The following is a 16,299-nucleotide window of genomic DNA, read 5'->3' as shown; positions in this document are numbered from 1 at the left end:
ATCCAAGCTAATGTTCTTCCTTACTATTGCGTTAATTTCTTCTCTAATCAGCAATGCTACCCCACCTCCTTTTCCTTTCTGTCTATCCTTCCGGAATTTTGAATACCCCTGGATGTTGAGTTCCCAGCCTTGGTCACCCTGGAGCCATGTCTCCGTAATCCCAATTATATCATATTCGTTAATAGCTGCCTGCGCAGTTAATTCGTCCACCTTATTGCGAATACTCCTCGCATTGAGGCACAGAGCCTTCAGGCTTGTCTTTTTAACACACTTTGTCCCTTTAGACTTTTGCTGTAATGTGGCCCTTTTTAATTTTTGCCTTGGGTTTCTCTGCCCTCCGCTTTTACTTTGCTTCTTTCTATCTTTTGCTTCTGCCCCCATTTTACTTCCCTCTGTCTCCCTGCATAAATTCCCATCCCCCTGCCATCACTCAGCCTGGAGCCCAAGTACACCAAGTCCCAACCTGCCCTGCTCCTCTCCATGGGATCTGGTCTGGCTGAGAACATGCATCTGCCTCAAAAACGGTTCCCTGTTTTAGAGGGGGTGCCTCCAGGGGAGGGCCACCCCAGCCTGGGAAGTTCCTCATTATCTGACCTGGGATTTGCTGGGTGAAAGGAGATCATCGAATCTTACAGCACAGAAGGAGGCCTTTCAGACCATTGTGCCTGTGCCGGCTCTTTAAAAGTGCCATCCAATTAGTCCCTCTCCCCTGCTCTTTCCCCATAGTCCTACAATGTTTCACCCCTTCAAGTAGATATCCAATTCCCTTTTGAAAGTTACTATTGAATCTGCTTCCACCCTTTCAGGAAATGCATTTCAGATCATAATAACTCGCTGCGTAAAATAATTTCTCCTCCTCTCCTCTTTGGTTCTTTGCCAATTACCTTAAATTTGTGTCCTCTAGTTACCGACCTGCCTGCCAGTGGAAACTGTTTCTCCCTATCTGCTCTATCAAAATCCCTCATAATATATAACATTTTTATTAAATCTCCACTTAACTTTCTCTGCTCTAAGGAGAACAATCCCAACTTCTCCAGTCTCTCCACATAACTGAGGTCCCTCATCACTGGGTTGGCTTCCTGGCCAGCACAAATGGGGCCCACCTCGGTTGTTCTTATTTACTGCATATGTGAGTTATTTGGACTTGGGATTTGAGGGAACAATATTGAGGTTTGCTGATGGCATCCAATGGAGGAATATGGCAAATTGTAGCAAAGAATGTGAAAGACTGAAGGAGGACATAGGCTAGTGGGATGGGCTAATAGCTGGCAGATACAGTTCAATGTAGAAAAGTGTGAAGTAATATATTGTGGAAGTAAGAATAAGGGAAGGAAGTGCACCTTAAATTGTAAGATTTCAAATGGAGTAGAGAAGCAAAAACACAGGTCACTAAAGGTGACAGAATAAGTACACAAAGCCATAAAAAAGGAAACAACAACATTTATAACTTACATTTATATAACACCTTAAACATAGTAAAAACATTCTAAAGCGCATCACAGAAGTGTAAAGGGTAAAAATGGACATCAGGCCAAAGAAGGGTTGAGGTTTGCTGACGACACCCAATTAAGGAATCTGGGCTGAAAGGCCTGTTTTTGTACTGTAACAGTCTATGATTCTATAAATACAGCACTTTACACATGGCAAAGCAGAGATTGAATCATATACTGTACACTGATCAAAAGATCAATTTTCATCTGCAGAAAGGCAACTTTAATAATAAAAAATAAAAAGATATCTGCAATCATATCAAAATACCTTAAATTGCTTTGCATAACTAATTACATATATTGAAACCCAGTGATTACCACTTTACATTTTTAGGGTGGATTTTCGAGAGGTTTGTGACCGGCTTTCCACCGCGATTTGACCCTCCGCGGCACAAACCCGGTCACAAAGCCCGGGCGGGATCCTCGGGTATCTGTTTGCGGCGGCGCTTCCGAGTACCACTGTCGAGAGGTGCGCTGACGTGCAATGACTCGAATTGCATTTGTGATTGAGTTTCGGCACTGTCCTGACCCGTACACCGCGCCCAGAATACCGCCTACCAGCAGGGGTAAGTCAGAAAACCTGCAAAAAAGGTAAGTTAAAGTTTTTATTTTTAAATTTTTTGCAGCAATTAATTAGTTAAGGATGTTGGTAATGTTTTTGCAATGTTTTTTTCCCCCCTCCCAAGGCCTCTCTCGCAGCGCAAACGATCCTGGACGAAAGTTGCCCAAACTCATGTTTTGTGCCACGAATAATCGTGGAACACCTCCCTTACCGGCAGACCCCAAAGGCCAAAAGTTCGGCCGAAAAACGGTAGTGCAGCGAAAACGGTAATTTTCATGTATCGCTACCATTTTCGTCAAAAAACCCCGAAAGCTGAAAATCCGGCCCTTATCTGTGGCAGTGCTTTCATCACTGGCTGAGCCAGCAGGAGTCTGCAGAGGGCGCTGTGCTGACTGCAGAGATGCCAGCCACTTCCTTTGTAACAGGTGTCCGGTGATCCTGATCAACATCTGATGCTCTTTAACACAAGCCCAACATGTCATTGCTCTTGAGGTGGCAGTGGCTCAGCAAACACTGTCAACTTCCCTAACAGTTTTTAAACACTGGCGGTTTATAGGAACACTGTGTATTTGTTATGCTTCTTCTGTGGCTTGGTGCACAACAGACATTGCAAGCCTTGAGAATAGATCTTTTATTTTGCCTGTATTTTATGTAGTTAAGGGCATGTGTTTGCTTTCTATTTAATCATTTTTAACAAACCCACTATTTTAGAACATTGTTCATTTTAAATTAGCTGGGCGAGGGAGTGAAACATCATTCTTGATATACAAAGCCGATGTCTAATGCAGGCAAAACAATTTGTAACAGTTAAACTCTTGTCATTTTTATTTCAGTCACCATGGTAAATCCCTGATAGATATGAGTGCTGATTGGTCATTACAGCTGATGGTATTTGGAATTATTTAATGACTTGCAAATTTTCTGATTTACTGCCTCTGTTTCAAATTGGATATTATTTATCTTTGAGGATGAGATTGCTCCATTTATGTGTATGTATGAACAACTATGCTCATCAAACTAGGTGCTAGAGGTGGCGGCTTTGGAAGGTGCTGTCGAAGAAGCCTTGGCGAGTTGCTGCAGTGCATCCTTTAGTTGATATGCACTGCAGGCACGGTTCACCGGTGGTGCAGGGAGTGAATGTTTAAGGTGGTGGATGGGGTGCCAATCAAGCAAGCTGCTTTGTCCTGGATAGTATTGAGCTGCTCTAATGACCAGGTGTCAAAATTGCTGTGCAATCATCGCGAACATCCCCACTTCTGATCTTATGATGGAGGGAAGATCATTGATGAAGCAGCTGAAGATGGTTGGGCTCGGACACTGCTCTGAGAAACTCCTGCAGCGATGTCCTGGGGCTGAGATGATTGGCCTCCAACCACCACAACTGTTGATTAGAGTTTCAGGTCAATCAGAATTTAGTTAATGTTTTGTTGGGGTCCAGGCCAGTAGCAACCAGCATTAAATGACTGACTTTTTTCCCCAAGATTGTTTTGTATCTATACTACAGCTTCAGGCCAATAAGAATTTAGTTGTTTGGTGATGGGATTGTGGAGATTGGCTTCAGGTTAGAAGTATCCAGCACTAAAACAAGTTCCCTCTTTGTAACAAAGTATGAAACCCAGAGTGTGATGAGTGCAACATGTGTACGTTTGCTGTTTTATTAGATTAAATGGATGGACATATTGTGCAAATAATTGGTTATGCTGCAGTTAGAATAATGTATCCTGTTTTGGGCACCTTACTTTCGGAAGGATGTCAAAGCTGTGGGGAGAATTCAGAAGATGATACCAAGGACCTGAGACTGGAGAATTAGAATTAGAACTAGAATAAACCAGGTTGAGTGGAGATCTAATAGAAGTGTTCAAACAAAATTCTGAGAGGTTTTGATAGGGTAATTTGAGAGAAACTATTTCTCCAAGGAAGTGACTCAGCACCGAGAGGACATACTTTAAGATCATCATCAAAAAACAAATGGATAAATTAGAAGATATTTTTTACATGGTGGGCTATTAGGACATATAGTTCCCTACCAAAAACAGCGATGGAAGCAGAATCCATAATAACAGGAACAGGATCAGTATTTGAAAAAGGCTATGTCCTTGTAGTGAAGGAGGAAGAGGTGGAGACACTTGATAGGATAAAAATTGATAAAGAAGAGTTCTGAGAAAGGTTGGCTGTACTTAAAGTAGATAAATCACCTGGAGCAGATGTGATGCATCCTAGGATGCTGAGGGAATTGAGGGCGGAAATCGCGGAGGTGCTGGCTATAATATTCCAATCCTCTATAGATACGAGGGAGGTCTGGAGAATTGCAAATGTCACACCATTGTTCAAAAAAGGGTGTAAAGATAAACCCAGTAACTACAGGCCAGTCAGTTTAACCTCAGTAGTGGGGAAGCTTTGAGAAACAGTAATTGGGGACAAAATTAACAGTCACTTGGATAGAGGTGGATTAATCAAGGAAAGCCAGCACAGATTTGTTAAAGGCAAATTGTGTTCAACCAACTTGATCGAGTTTTTTGATGAGGTAACAGAGAGGATTGATCAGAGTAATGTGGTTGACGTGGTGTACATGGATTTCCAAAAGGCGTTCGACAAAGTGCCACATAATAGGCTTGCAAGTAAAATTGAAGCCCATGGAATAAAAGGGGCAGTGGCAGCCTGGATATGAAATTGGCTAAGTGACAGGAAACAGAGAGTAGTGGTGAACGGTTGTTTTTCGGACTGGAGGAAGGTATACAGTGGTATTCCCCAGGGGTCAGTTCTAGCACCACTGCTTTTCCTGATATATATTAATGACTTGGATGTGAGCATACAGGGCACAATTTCAAAACTTACAAATGACACAAAACTTGGAAGTATAGTGAACAGTGATGAGGAGAGTGATCGACTTCAGGAAGACATGGGGCCAAAATTGTCCCCCCCACCCCCGATGAGGCCTCTGGCTGCCTGAAAGCGTCGGCCATGGAGCGATGGGAAATGGCTGGCGACTCCCTGCATTTTGTAAATTGCCCTTGGTGAGCTTTGGAGCAGTGCCCGGGACCACTCCGCCCATTTTCCCACTGCAGAGTGCATGCGTTAACCCCTTACTGACTGGCGAGAACCCTCTCGAGAAATTGCCCCTGGGGAAATGGCCCCTTTCCCGGTATTGCCCCGCTGTCGGTACTCTCTCTCTGGCATGGCGGCCCGGCTACCCTTAATGGGGAGGGTGCACTGCTGCAGCTGCCATGTTATTTTCTTTTGTCAGCCAACAGCCAAGTCAGTCCGAGGTTCATCTGGGCCGCCAACAGGCAGCCTAGCACCCCTTCTTGGGTGGCAAGCCGCTGGCCTGGCCGAAACCCACACTGGTGGCCCGGTGGACCTAACTTAAAAGTATGTAGAGCTCGCAGCGGTTTGTCCCTTTAACTGAAGGGGAGCGATGTTGTGACGCAGCATCGCAATGCTGATGACTGGTCGGGGCAGCAGGCCTGCTGCATGGCCATTTTGCCCCTCAGCCGCCACGACTTCCACCCCGAGCTATAAAAAAAACCTCAAAGTGACGAATATCGAGGCCGTCTCCGTCACATGGGTTGCAACAGAGAAAAACTTTAAAAAACAGAAGATGCACCCCATTTCGGGTGGCAGATTAAATTTAACACAGAAAAATGTGAAGTGATGCATTTTGGTAGAAGGAATGACAAGAGGACATATGAACTAAATGGTACAATCCTAAAGGGGGTGCACGAATAGAGAGCCCTGAGGGTATGTGTGCATAAATTGTTGAAGGTGGCAGGGCAGTTTGAGAAAGCGGTTAAAAAGGCTTAGTGGATAAATAGAGGTACAAAGTACAAAAGTGTGCAAATTATGATGAATCTGTATAAAACACTGGTTTGGCCCCAACATGAATACTGTAGGAAGGATGTGGAGGCTCGAGAAGGTACAGAAAAGGTGTACAAGAATGATTCCAGGAATGAGGGACTTCAGTTCAGTGAATAGACTGGAAAAGCTGGGGTTGTTCTACTTGGAACAGTGAAGATTGGGAGGAGATTTGATGGAGGTGTTCAAAATCATGAGGGGTCTGAACAGAGTAGTAAGAGAGAAACTGTTCCCATTGGCAGAAAGGTCGAGAACCAGAAGACACAGATTTAAGGTGATTGGCAAAAGAACCGAAGGCAACGTAAGAAAAAACCTTTTCATGCAGCGAGTGGTTAAGATCTGGAATGCACTGCCTGAAAGGGTGGTAGAGGCAGACTCAATTTTATCTTTCCAAAGGGAGTTGGATAAGAATCTCAAGGAAAACAAATCATAGGGCTACGGGGAAAGGGCAGGGGAATGGGATTAGCTGAGAGCCAGCACAGGCTCAACTGGTCAAATGGCTTTTTTCCATACTATAACATAGAAACATAGAAAAATAGGTGCAGGAGTAGGCCATTCGGCCCTAAGATCATGGCTGATCATTCCTTCAGTACCCCTTTCCTGCTTTCTCTCCATACCCCTTGATCCCCTTCACCGTAAGAGCCATATCTAACACCCTCTTGAATATATCCAGTGAACTGGCATCAACAACTCTCTGCGGCAGGGAATTCCACAGATTAACAACTCTCTGAGTGAAGAAGTTTCTCCTCATCTCAGTCCTAAATGGCCTACCCCTTATCCTAAGACTATGTCCCCTGGTTCTGGACTTCTTCAATATCGGGAGCATTCTTCCCGCATCTAATCTGTCCAGTCCCGTCAGAATCTTATATGTTTCTTTGAGATCCCCTCTCATCCTTCTAAACTCCAGTGGATAAAGGTCCAGTTGATCCAGTCTCTCCTCATATGACAGCCCAGCCATCCCTGGAATCAGTCTGTTGAACCTTCACTGCACTCCCTCAATAGCAAGAACGTCCTTCCTCAGACTAGGAGACCAAAACTGAACACAATTTTCCAGGTGAGGCCTCACCAAGGCCCTGTACAACTGCAGTAAGACCTCCCTTCTTCTATATTCAAATCCCCTAGCTATGAAGGCCAACATACCATTTGCCTTCTTTACCGCCTGCTGTACCTGCGTGCCCACTTTCAGTGACTGATGAACCATGACACCCAGGTCTCGTTGCATCTCCCCTTTTCCTAGTCTGCCGCCATTCAGATAATATTCTACCTTCGTGTTTTTGCCCCCAAAATGGATAACCTCACATTTATCCACATTATACTGCATCTGCCTTGCATTTGCCCACTAACCTGTCCAAGTCACCCTGCAACCTCTTAGCATCCTCCTCACAGCTCACACCGCCACCCAGTTTAGTGTCATCTGCAAACTTGGAGATATTACACTCTATTCCTTCATCCAAATCGTTAATGTATATTGTAAAGAGCTGGGGTCCCAGCACTGAGCCCTGCGGCACTCCACTCGTCACTGCCTGCCATTCTGAAAAGGACCTGTTTATCCCGACTCTCTGCTTCCTGTCTGCCAACCAGTTCCCTATCCACGTCAATATATTAGCCCCAATACCATGTGCTTTGACTTTGCAGAACAATCTCTTGTGCGGGACATTGTCAAAAACCTTCTGAAAGTCCAAATACACCACATCCACTGGTTCTCCCTTGTCCACTCTGCTAGTTACATCCTCAAAAAATTCCAGAAGATTTGTCAAGCATGATTTCCCTTTCATAAATCCATGCTGACTTGGACCGATCCTGTCACTGCTTTCCAAATGGGCTGCTATTTCATCCTTAATAATTGATTCCAACATTTTCCCCACTACTGATGTCAGGCTAACCGGTCTATAATTACCCGTTTTCTCTCTCTCCCTCCTTTTTTAAAAAGTGGTGTTACATTAGCTACCCTCCAGTCCATAGGAACTGATCTAGAGTCGATAGACTGTTGGAAAATGATCACCAATGCATCCACTCTTATGTAGATGATCCCAGCAGAGAAGCTTTATAACTTACCATTTTTTTTTTAACCAGATTGCTGTCATAGACGTAGAAATCACTCCTGAACATTTTATGTGGGGACGTGACATGTGGTTGGTGGCTACATGTTCTGCAATAACTTTGGACATTTACAGGGGTCTTCCTAGTTTACTTTTCACGACATAAATTTCTGGCTCGTGTATGCCAGAATTTATGTAACATTTTGGAACTTCCCATTGCCCAATGCAGCAGTACAAGACCAGGACATACTGGTTGAAACGATGGAGAAATCAAAGTAGACTTAGTCTGTGGTATGAATTCAATTTCTTTAAAGTTCATATTTAATTATTGAAGAGTCAGGGCTGGAATTTCGGTTGAAAACGGTAGTTTTGCGCCAAAATTACCATTTTCGCTTCGCTACCGTTTTTAGGCCCGCTTTTCGACCTTTAATTTGCGCAGCAGTAAAAATCGGCGTTGCACGCGGATTCACGGCGCAAACTGTGAATTTTGGCAACTTTAGTCCGGGGCTGGTAGCGCTGCAAGCGAGGCCTTGAGGGCGGAAAAGCAACAAAAAAATTGCAACAAAAAAAAACCACTCACAAAACCCTTACCAACTTACCTTTTTTGCAGGTCTTCATACTTACCGCTGCTGGCAGAGCTGCACCACAGGTTTTATTCTATGATTCTTATACAATGTCACAGAATATCGAAATAAAAACGTACGTATAAATATAAGCCTATGGTATGACATCCTTTCTATAATGATTTCCACTGCAGAAACTGTGATACCAGAAGATGACCTCATTGGAGCTGTAGAAAACAGATATGGTGTGGATTCGATGGATTCTCCTCTGCACTCAATGAACCCCCCTAGTCCATCAAGGCGTAACTCTGGAGAGTACAGAAGCTCAGGGACAACCACCTACAACTATCGCACGTCCTACCAGTCTTCCAGCGGGCCCCCCTCAGCAGGCTTGCGGCGGCTCTCATCCAGCCCGGGTGGAGTGGGAAGCTTTTATGAAGGGAAAGGAAGCGGTAACGCAGGTACATTTTACGCTAGCCGCTGCATTTTTTAGATACATATTTAACTTTTGTTGTTAGAAGTGTGACATCGGAATATAATTAGAACATAGAAACATAGAAACATAGAAAATAGGTGCAGGAGTAGGCTATTCGGCCCTTCTAGCCTGCACCGCCATTCAATGAGTTCATGGCTGAACATGCACTTCAGTACCCCATTCCTGCTTTCTCACCATACCCCTTGATCCCCCTAGTAGTAAGGACTTCACCTAACTCCTTTTTGAATATATTTAGTGAATTGGCCTCAACAACTTTCTGTGGTAGAGAATTCCACAGGTTCACCACTCTCTGGATGAAGAAATTCCTCCTCATCTCGGTCCTAAATGGCTTACCCCTTATCCTTAGACTGTGTCCCCTGGGTCTGGACTTCCCCAACATTGGGAACATTCTTCCTGCATCTAATCTGTCTAACCCCGTCAGAATTTTAAACGTTTCTATGAGGTCCCCTCTCATTCTTCTGAACTCCAGTGAATACAAGCCCAGTTGATCCAGTCTTTCTTGATAGGTCAGTCCCGCCATCCCGGGAATCAGTCTGGTGAACCTTCGCTGCACTCCCTCAATAGCAAGAATGTCCTTCCTCAGGTTAGGAGACCAAAACTGTACACAATACTCCAGGTGTGGCCTCACCAAGGCCCTGTACAACTGTAGCAACACCTCCCTGCCCCTGTACTCAAATCCCCTCGCTATGAAGGCCAACATGCCATTTGCTTTCTTAACCGCCTGCTGCACCTGCATGCCAACCTTCAATGACTGATGTACCATGACACCCAGGTCTCTTTGCACCTCCCCTTTTCCTAATCTGTCACCATTCAGATAATAGTCTGTCTCTCTGTTTTTACCACCAAAGTGGATAACCTCACATTTATCCACATTATACTTCATCTGCCATGCATTTGCCCACTCACGTAACCTATCCAAGTCGCTCTGCAGCCTCATAGCATCCTCCTCGCAGCTCACACTGCCACCCAACTTAGTGTCATCCGCAAATTTGGAGATACTACATTTAATCCCCTCGTCTAAATCATTAATGTACAGTGTAAACAGCTGGGGCCCCAGCACAAAACCTTGCGGTACCCCACTAGTCACTGCCTGCCATTCTGAAAAGTCCCCATTTACTCCTACTCTTTGCTTCCTGTCTGACAACCAGTTCTCAATCCATGTCAGCACACTACCCCCAATCCCATGTGCTTTAACTTTGCACATGAATCTCTTGTGTGGGACCTTGTTGAAAGCTTTCTGAAAGTCCAAATATACCACATCAACTGGTTCTCCCTTGTCCACTCTACTGGAAACATCCTCAAAAAATTCCAGAAGATTTGTCAAGCATGATTTCCCTTTCAGAAATCCATGCTGACTTGGACCTATCATATCACCTCTTTCCAAATGCACTGCTATGACATCCTTAATAATTGTTTCCATCATTTTACCCACTACCGATGTCAGGCTGACCGGTCTATAATTCCCTGTTATCTCTCTCCCTCCTTTTTTAAAAAGTGGGGTTACATTGGCTACCCTCCACTCCATAGGAACTGATCCAGAGTCAATGGAATGTTGGAAAATGACTGTCAATGCATCCGCTATTTCCAAGGCCACCTCCTTAAGTACTCTGGGATGCAGTCTATCAGGCCCTGGGGATTTATCGGCCTTCATTCCCATCAATTTCCCCAACACAATTTCCCGACTAATAAGGATTTCCCTCAGTTCCTCCTCCTTACTAGACCCTCCGCCCCCTTTTATATCCGGAAGGTTGTTTGTGTCCTCCTTAGTGAATACCGAACCAAAGTACTTGTTCAATTGGTCCGCCATTTCTTTGTTCCTCGTTATGACTTCCCCGGATTCTGACTGCAGGGGACCTACGTTTGTCTTTACTAACCTTTTTCTCTTTACATATCTATAGAAACTTTTGCAATCCGTCTTAATGTTCCCTGCAAGCTTCTTCTCGTACTCCATTTTCCCTGCCCTAATCAAACCCTTTGTCCTCCTCTGCTGAGTTCTAAATTTCTCCCAGTCTCCGGGTTCGCTGCTATTTCTGGCCAATTTGTATGCCACTTCCTTGGCTTTAATACTATCCCTGATTTCCCTTGATAGCCATGGTTGAGCCACCTTCCCTTTTTTATTTTTACGCCAGACAGGAATGTACAATTGTTGTAGTTCATCCATGCGGTCTCTAAATGTCTGCCATTGCCCATCCACAGTCAACCCCTTCAGTATCATTCGCCAATCTATCCTAGCCAATTCACGCCTCATACCTTCAAAGTTACCCTTCTTTAAGTTCTGGACCATGGTCTCTGAATTAACTGTTTCATTCTCCATCCTAATGCAGAATTCCACCATATTATGGTTACTCTTCTCCAAGGGGCCTCGCATAACGAGATTGCTAATTAATCCTCTCTCATTACACAACACCCAGTCTAAGATGGCCTCCCCCCTAGTTGGTTCCTCGACATATTGGTCTAAAAAACCATCCCTTCTGCACTCCAGGAAATCCTCCTCCACCGTATTGCTTCCAGTTTGGTTAGCCCAATCTATGTGCATATTAAAGTCACCCATTATAACTGCTGCACCTTTATTTCACGCACCCCTAATTTCATGTTTGATGCCCTCCCCAGCATCACTACTACTGTTTGGAGGTCTGTACACAACTCCCACTAACGTTTTTTGCCCTTTGGTGTTCTGCAGCTCTACCCATATAGATTCCACATCATCCAAGCTAATGTCCTTCCGAACTATTGCCTTAATTTCCTCCTTAACCAGCAATGCTACCCCACCTCCTTTTCCTTTTATTCTATCTTTCCTGAATGTTGAATACCCCTGGATGTTGAGTTCCCAGCCCTGATCATCCTGGAGCCATGTCTCCGTAATCCCAATCACATCATATTTGTTAACATCTATTTGCACAGTTAATTCATCCACCTTATTGCGGATACTGCTCGCATTAAGACACAAAGCCTTCAGGCTTGTTTTTTTAACATCCTTTGTCCTTTTAGAATTTTGCTGTACAGTGGCCCTTTTTGTTCTTTGCCTTGGGTTTCTCTGCCCTCCACTTTTCCTCATCTCCTTTCTGTCTTTTTCTTTTGCCTCCTTTCTGTTTCCTTCTGTCTCCCTGCATTGGTTCCCATCCCCCTGCCATATTAGTTTAACTCCTCCCCAACAGCACTAGCAAACACTCCCCCTAGGACATTGGTTCCGGTCCTGCCCAGGTGCAGACCGTCCGGTTTGTACTGGTCCCACCTCCCCCAGAACCGGTTCCAATGCCCCAGGAATTTGAATCCCTCCCTGCTGCACCACTGCTCAAGCCACATATTCACCTGCGCTATCCTGCAATTCCTACTCTGACTATCACGTGGCACTGGTAGCAATCCCGAGATTACTACTTTTGAGGTCCTACTTTTTAATTTAGCTCCTTAAATTCGTTTCGTAGGACCTCATCCCTTTTTTTAACCTATGTCATTGGTACCAATGTGCACCACAACAACTGGCTGATCTCCCTCCCTTTTTAGAATGTCCTGCACTCGCTCTGAGACATCCTTGACCCTTGCACCAGGGAGGCAACATACCATCCTGGAGTCTCGGTTGCGGCCGCAGAAACGCCTATCTATTCCCCTTACAATTGAATCCCCTATCACTATCGCTCTCCCACTCTTTTTTCTGCCCTCCTGTACAACAGAGCCAGCCACGGTGCCATGAACTTGGCTGCTGCTGCCCTCCCCTGATGAGTCATCCCCCTCAACAGTACCCAAAGCAGTGTATCTGCGTGGATAGAGGATTGGCTAACTAACAGAAAACAGAGCGTCGGGATAAATGGATCATTTTCAGGTTGGCAAACTAACTAGCGGGGTGCCACAGGGATCGGTGCTGGGGCCCCAACTATTTACAATCTATATTCATGACTTGGATGAAGGGACCGTGTGTAATGTAGCCAAATTTTCTGATGATACAAAGATGGGTGAGAAAGCAAGTTGTGAAGAAAACACAAAGATTCTGCAAAGGGATATAGATAGGCTAAGTGAGTGGGCAAAAAACATAACAACATAAGAAATAGGAGCAGGAGTAGGCTATTTGGCCCCTCGACCCTGCTCCGCTATTCAATAAGATCATGGCCGATCTGATCTTGACCTCAACTCCACTTTCTGCTGCTCCCCAAAACCCTCAACTCCACTATCGTTCAAAAATCTGCGTATCTCCACCTTAAATATATTCAACGACCCAGCTGCCACCACTCTCTCGGGTAGAGAATTCCAAAGATTCATGACCCTCTGAGAGAAGAAATTCCTTCCCATCTCCGTTTTAAATGTGCAACCCCTTATTCTGAAACTATGCCCCCTAGTTCTAGATTCCCCCACAAAGGGAAACATCCTCTCTGCATCTACCCTGTCAAGCCCCCTCAGAATATTATACGTTTCAATAAGATCACCTCTCATTCTTCTAAACTCCAATGAGTACAGGCCCAACCTGCTCAACCTTTCTTCATAAGACAACCCCTTCATCTCAGGAATCAACCGAGTGAACCTTCTCTGAATTGCCTCCAATGAAAGTATATCCCTCCTTAAATAAGGAGACCAAAACTGTACACAGTATTCCAGGTGTGGTCTCACCAACTCCCTGTACAGCTCTAGCAAGACTTCCCTGCTTTTATACTCCATCCCCCTTACAATAAAGGCCAACATTCCATTTGCCTTCCTAATTACTTGTTGTACCTGCATGCTAACTTTTTGTGTTTCATGTACAAGGACCCCCAGATTCCTCTGTCCCGCTGCATTTTGTAGTCTCTCTCCATTTAAATAATAATTAGCTTTTTTATTCATCCTCACATTTTCCCACATTATACTCCATCTGCCATTTTTTTGCCCACTCACTTAGCCTATCTATATCCCTTTGCAGAATCTTTGTGTTTTCTTCACAACTTGCTTTCTCACCCATCTTTGTATCATCAGAAAATTTGGCTACATTACACACGGTCCCTTCATCCAAGTCATGAATATAGATTGTAAATAGTTGGGGCCCCAGCACCGATCCCTGTGGCACCCCGCTAGTTAGTTTGCCAACCTGAAAATGATCCATTTATCCCGACACTCTGTTTTCTGTTAGTTAGCCAATCCTCTATCCACGCTGATATATTACCCCCAAACCTGTGAGCTCTTACCTTGTGCAGTAACCTTTTATGTGGCACCTTATCGAATGCCTTCTGGAAATCCAAATACACTACATCTACTGGTTCCCCCTTATCCACCCTGCTCATTACATCCTCAAAGAACTCTAGTAAATTTCTCAAACAGGATTTCCCTTTCATAACACCATGCTGCCTCTGTTTGATTGTATTATGATTTTCTAAATGTCCGGCTACTAAATAAGAATGGACTCCAACATTTTCCCAATGACAGATGTTAGGCTAACTTAGCTATAGTTTCCTGCTTTCTGTCGCCCTCCTTTCTTGAATAGGGGCATTACATTTGCGGTTTTCCAATCCGCTGGGACCTCTCCAGAATCCAGGGAATTTTGGTAGATTACAACCAATGCATCCACTATCTCTGCAGCCACTTCTTTTAAAACCCTAGGATGCAGGCCATCAAGTCCAGGGGACTTGTCCAGCTTTAGTCCCATTATTTTACTGAGTACTACTTCTTTAGTGATGGTGATTGTTTTAAGTTCCCCCCCTCCCTATAGCCCCTTGATTATCTTATTATTATTGGGATGCTTTTAGTGTCTTCTACCGTGAAGACCGATACAAAATATTTGTTCAAAGTCCCTGTTTCCCATTATCAATTCTCCCGTCTCATCCTCTAAGGGACCAACGTTTACTTTAGCTACTCTCTTCCTTTTTATATACCTGTAGAAGCTCTTACTGACTGTTTTTATATTTCTTGCTAGTTTACTCTCAATGTATCTTCTCTCTCTCTATTTTTTTTTTAGTCGTCCTTTGCAGGTTTCTAAAAATTTCCCAATCCTCTGGCCTACCACTAATCTTCGCAACATTTTATGTCATTGTTTTTAATTTGATACCATCCTTAACTTCCTTTGTTAGCCACAGATGGTTCATCCTTTTCTTAGAGTCTTTCTTTCTCACTGAAATATATCTTTGCTGAGAGTTATGAAATATCTCCTTAAATGTCTGCCACTGCTTGTCTACCATCTTACCCTTTCATCTATTTTTCCAGTCCACTTTAGCCAACTCTGTCTTCATCCCTTTGTAATTGCCTTCATTTAAGTTCGGGACACTAGTTTGAGACCGAACTTTCTCACCCTCAAACTGAATTTGAAATTCTATCATGCTATAATCATTCTTCCTTAGAGGATCCTTCGCTATGAGATCATTAATTAATCCTATCTCATTACAGATCTAAAATATCCTGCTCCCTGGTTGGTTCCACAATGTATTGTTCTAAGAAACCATCCTGAATCCACTCTATGAACTCATCCTCAGGGCTATCTTTGCCAATTTGATTTGTCCAATCTATATGAAGATTAAAATCACTTTGATTTTTGCTGTTACTCTCTTACAAGCCTCTATTATTTCTTGATTTATAATCTGTTCTAGCTACTGTTCGGGGGCTTATAGACTACTCCCACCAGTGACTTCTTCCCCTATTATTTCTTATCTCCACCCAAACTGATTCTACATCTTGATCTTCTGAGCCAGTATCATTTCTCACTACTGTACTGATCTCATCCTTTATTAACAGAGCTACCCCACCTCTTTTTCCTTTCTGCCTACCCTTCCGAAATGTCAAATACCCAGTTCCCAGCCTTGGTCACCTTGTAACCACGTCTCTGTAATGGCGATCAGATCATACCCATTTATTTCTATTTGTGCCGTGAACTCATCTATCTTATTACGAATGCTGCGTGCATTCAGATAAAGAGCTTTTAATTTTGTCTTTTTACCATTTTTCCCTGCATTGATCCCACTTTCTGAGACACTCTTATGTTTATACATTCTGCCCCTTCCTGTCACACTCTGGTTATCATTTCCCCTATCGCTACCCTGCTCTATTGCCTTCTCCTTTCTCTTTGATTTTGTAAATTTCCCCTCTCCTGAACCCTCCCCCTCCACTATTTAGTTTAAAGCCCTATCTACAGCCCTAGTTATTCAATTCGCCAGGGCACTGGTCCCAGCATGGTTCAAGTGAAGCCTGTCCCAACGGAACAGCTCCCTTTTTCCCCAGTGCTGGTGCCAGTGCCCCATGAATTGAAACCCATTTCTCTCACACCAATCTTTGAGCCACACATTCATCTCTCTGATCTTATTTACCCTATGCCAATTTGCTCGTAGCTGAGGTGGTGATCCAGAGATTATTA

The 16,299-nt window shown here is 44.0% G+C and overlaps 1 protein-coding gene across 1 annotated transcript in view; it reads left to right on the top strand.

Annotated features, from left to right (window-relative positions):
- scml4 (Scm polycomb group protein like 4) overlaps positions 1-16,299 on the top strand; it is a 218,495-nt gene that overhangs the window by 188,993 nt on the left and 13,203 nt on the right. The window contains exon 10 of the mRNA XM_070884244.1: positions 8,701-8,967. Coding sequence (XP_070740345.1) covers positions 8,701-8,967 — 267 coding nt within the window. The remainder of the gene's footprint in view (positions 1-8,700; positions 8,968-16,299) is intronic.

Source organism: Pristiophorus japonicus, chromosome 7 (genome assembly GCF_044704955.1).
Source record: "Pristiophorus japonicus isolate sPriJap1 chromosome 7, sPriJap1.hap1, whole genome shotgun sequence".
Classification (NCBI taxonomy): Eukaryota; Metazoa; Chordata; class Chondrichthyes; family Pristiophoridae; genus Pristiophorus; species Pristiophorus japonicus.
Note: the sequence above shows the minus strand (reverse complement) of the source record. Positions and strands in the feature narration are given on the sequence as shown.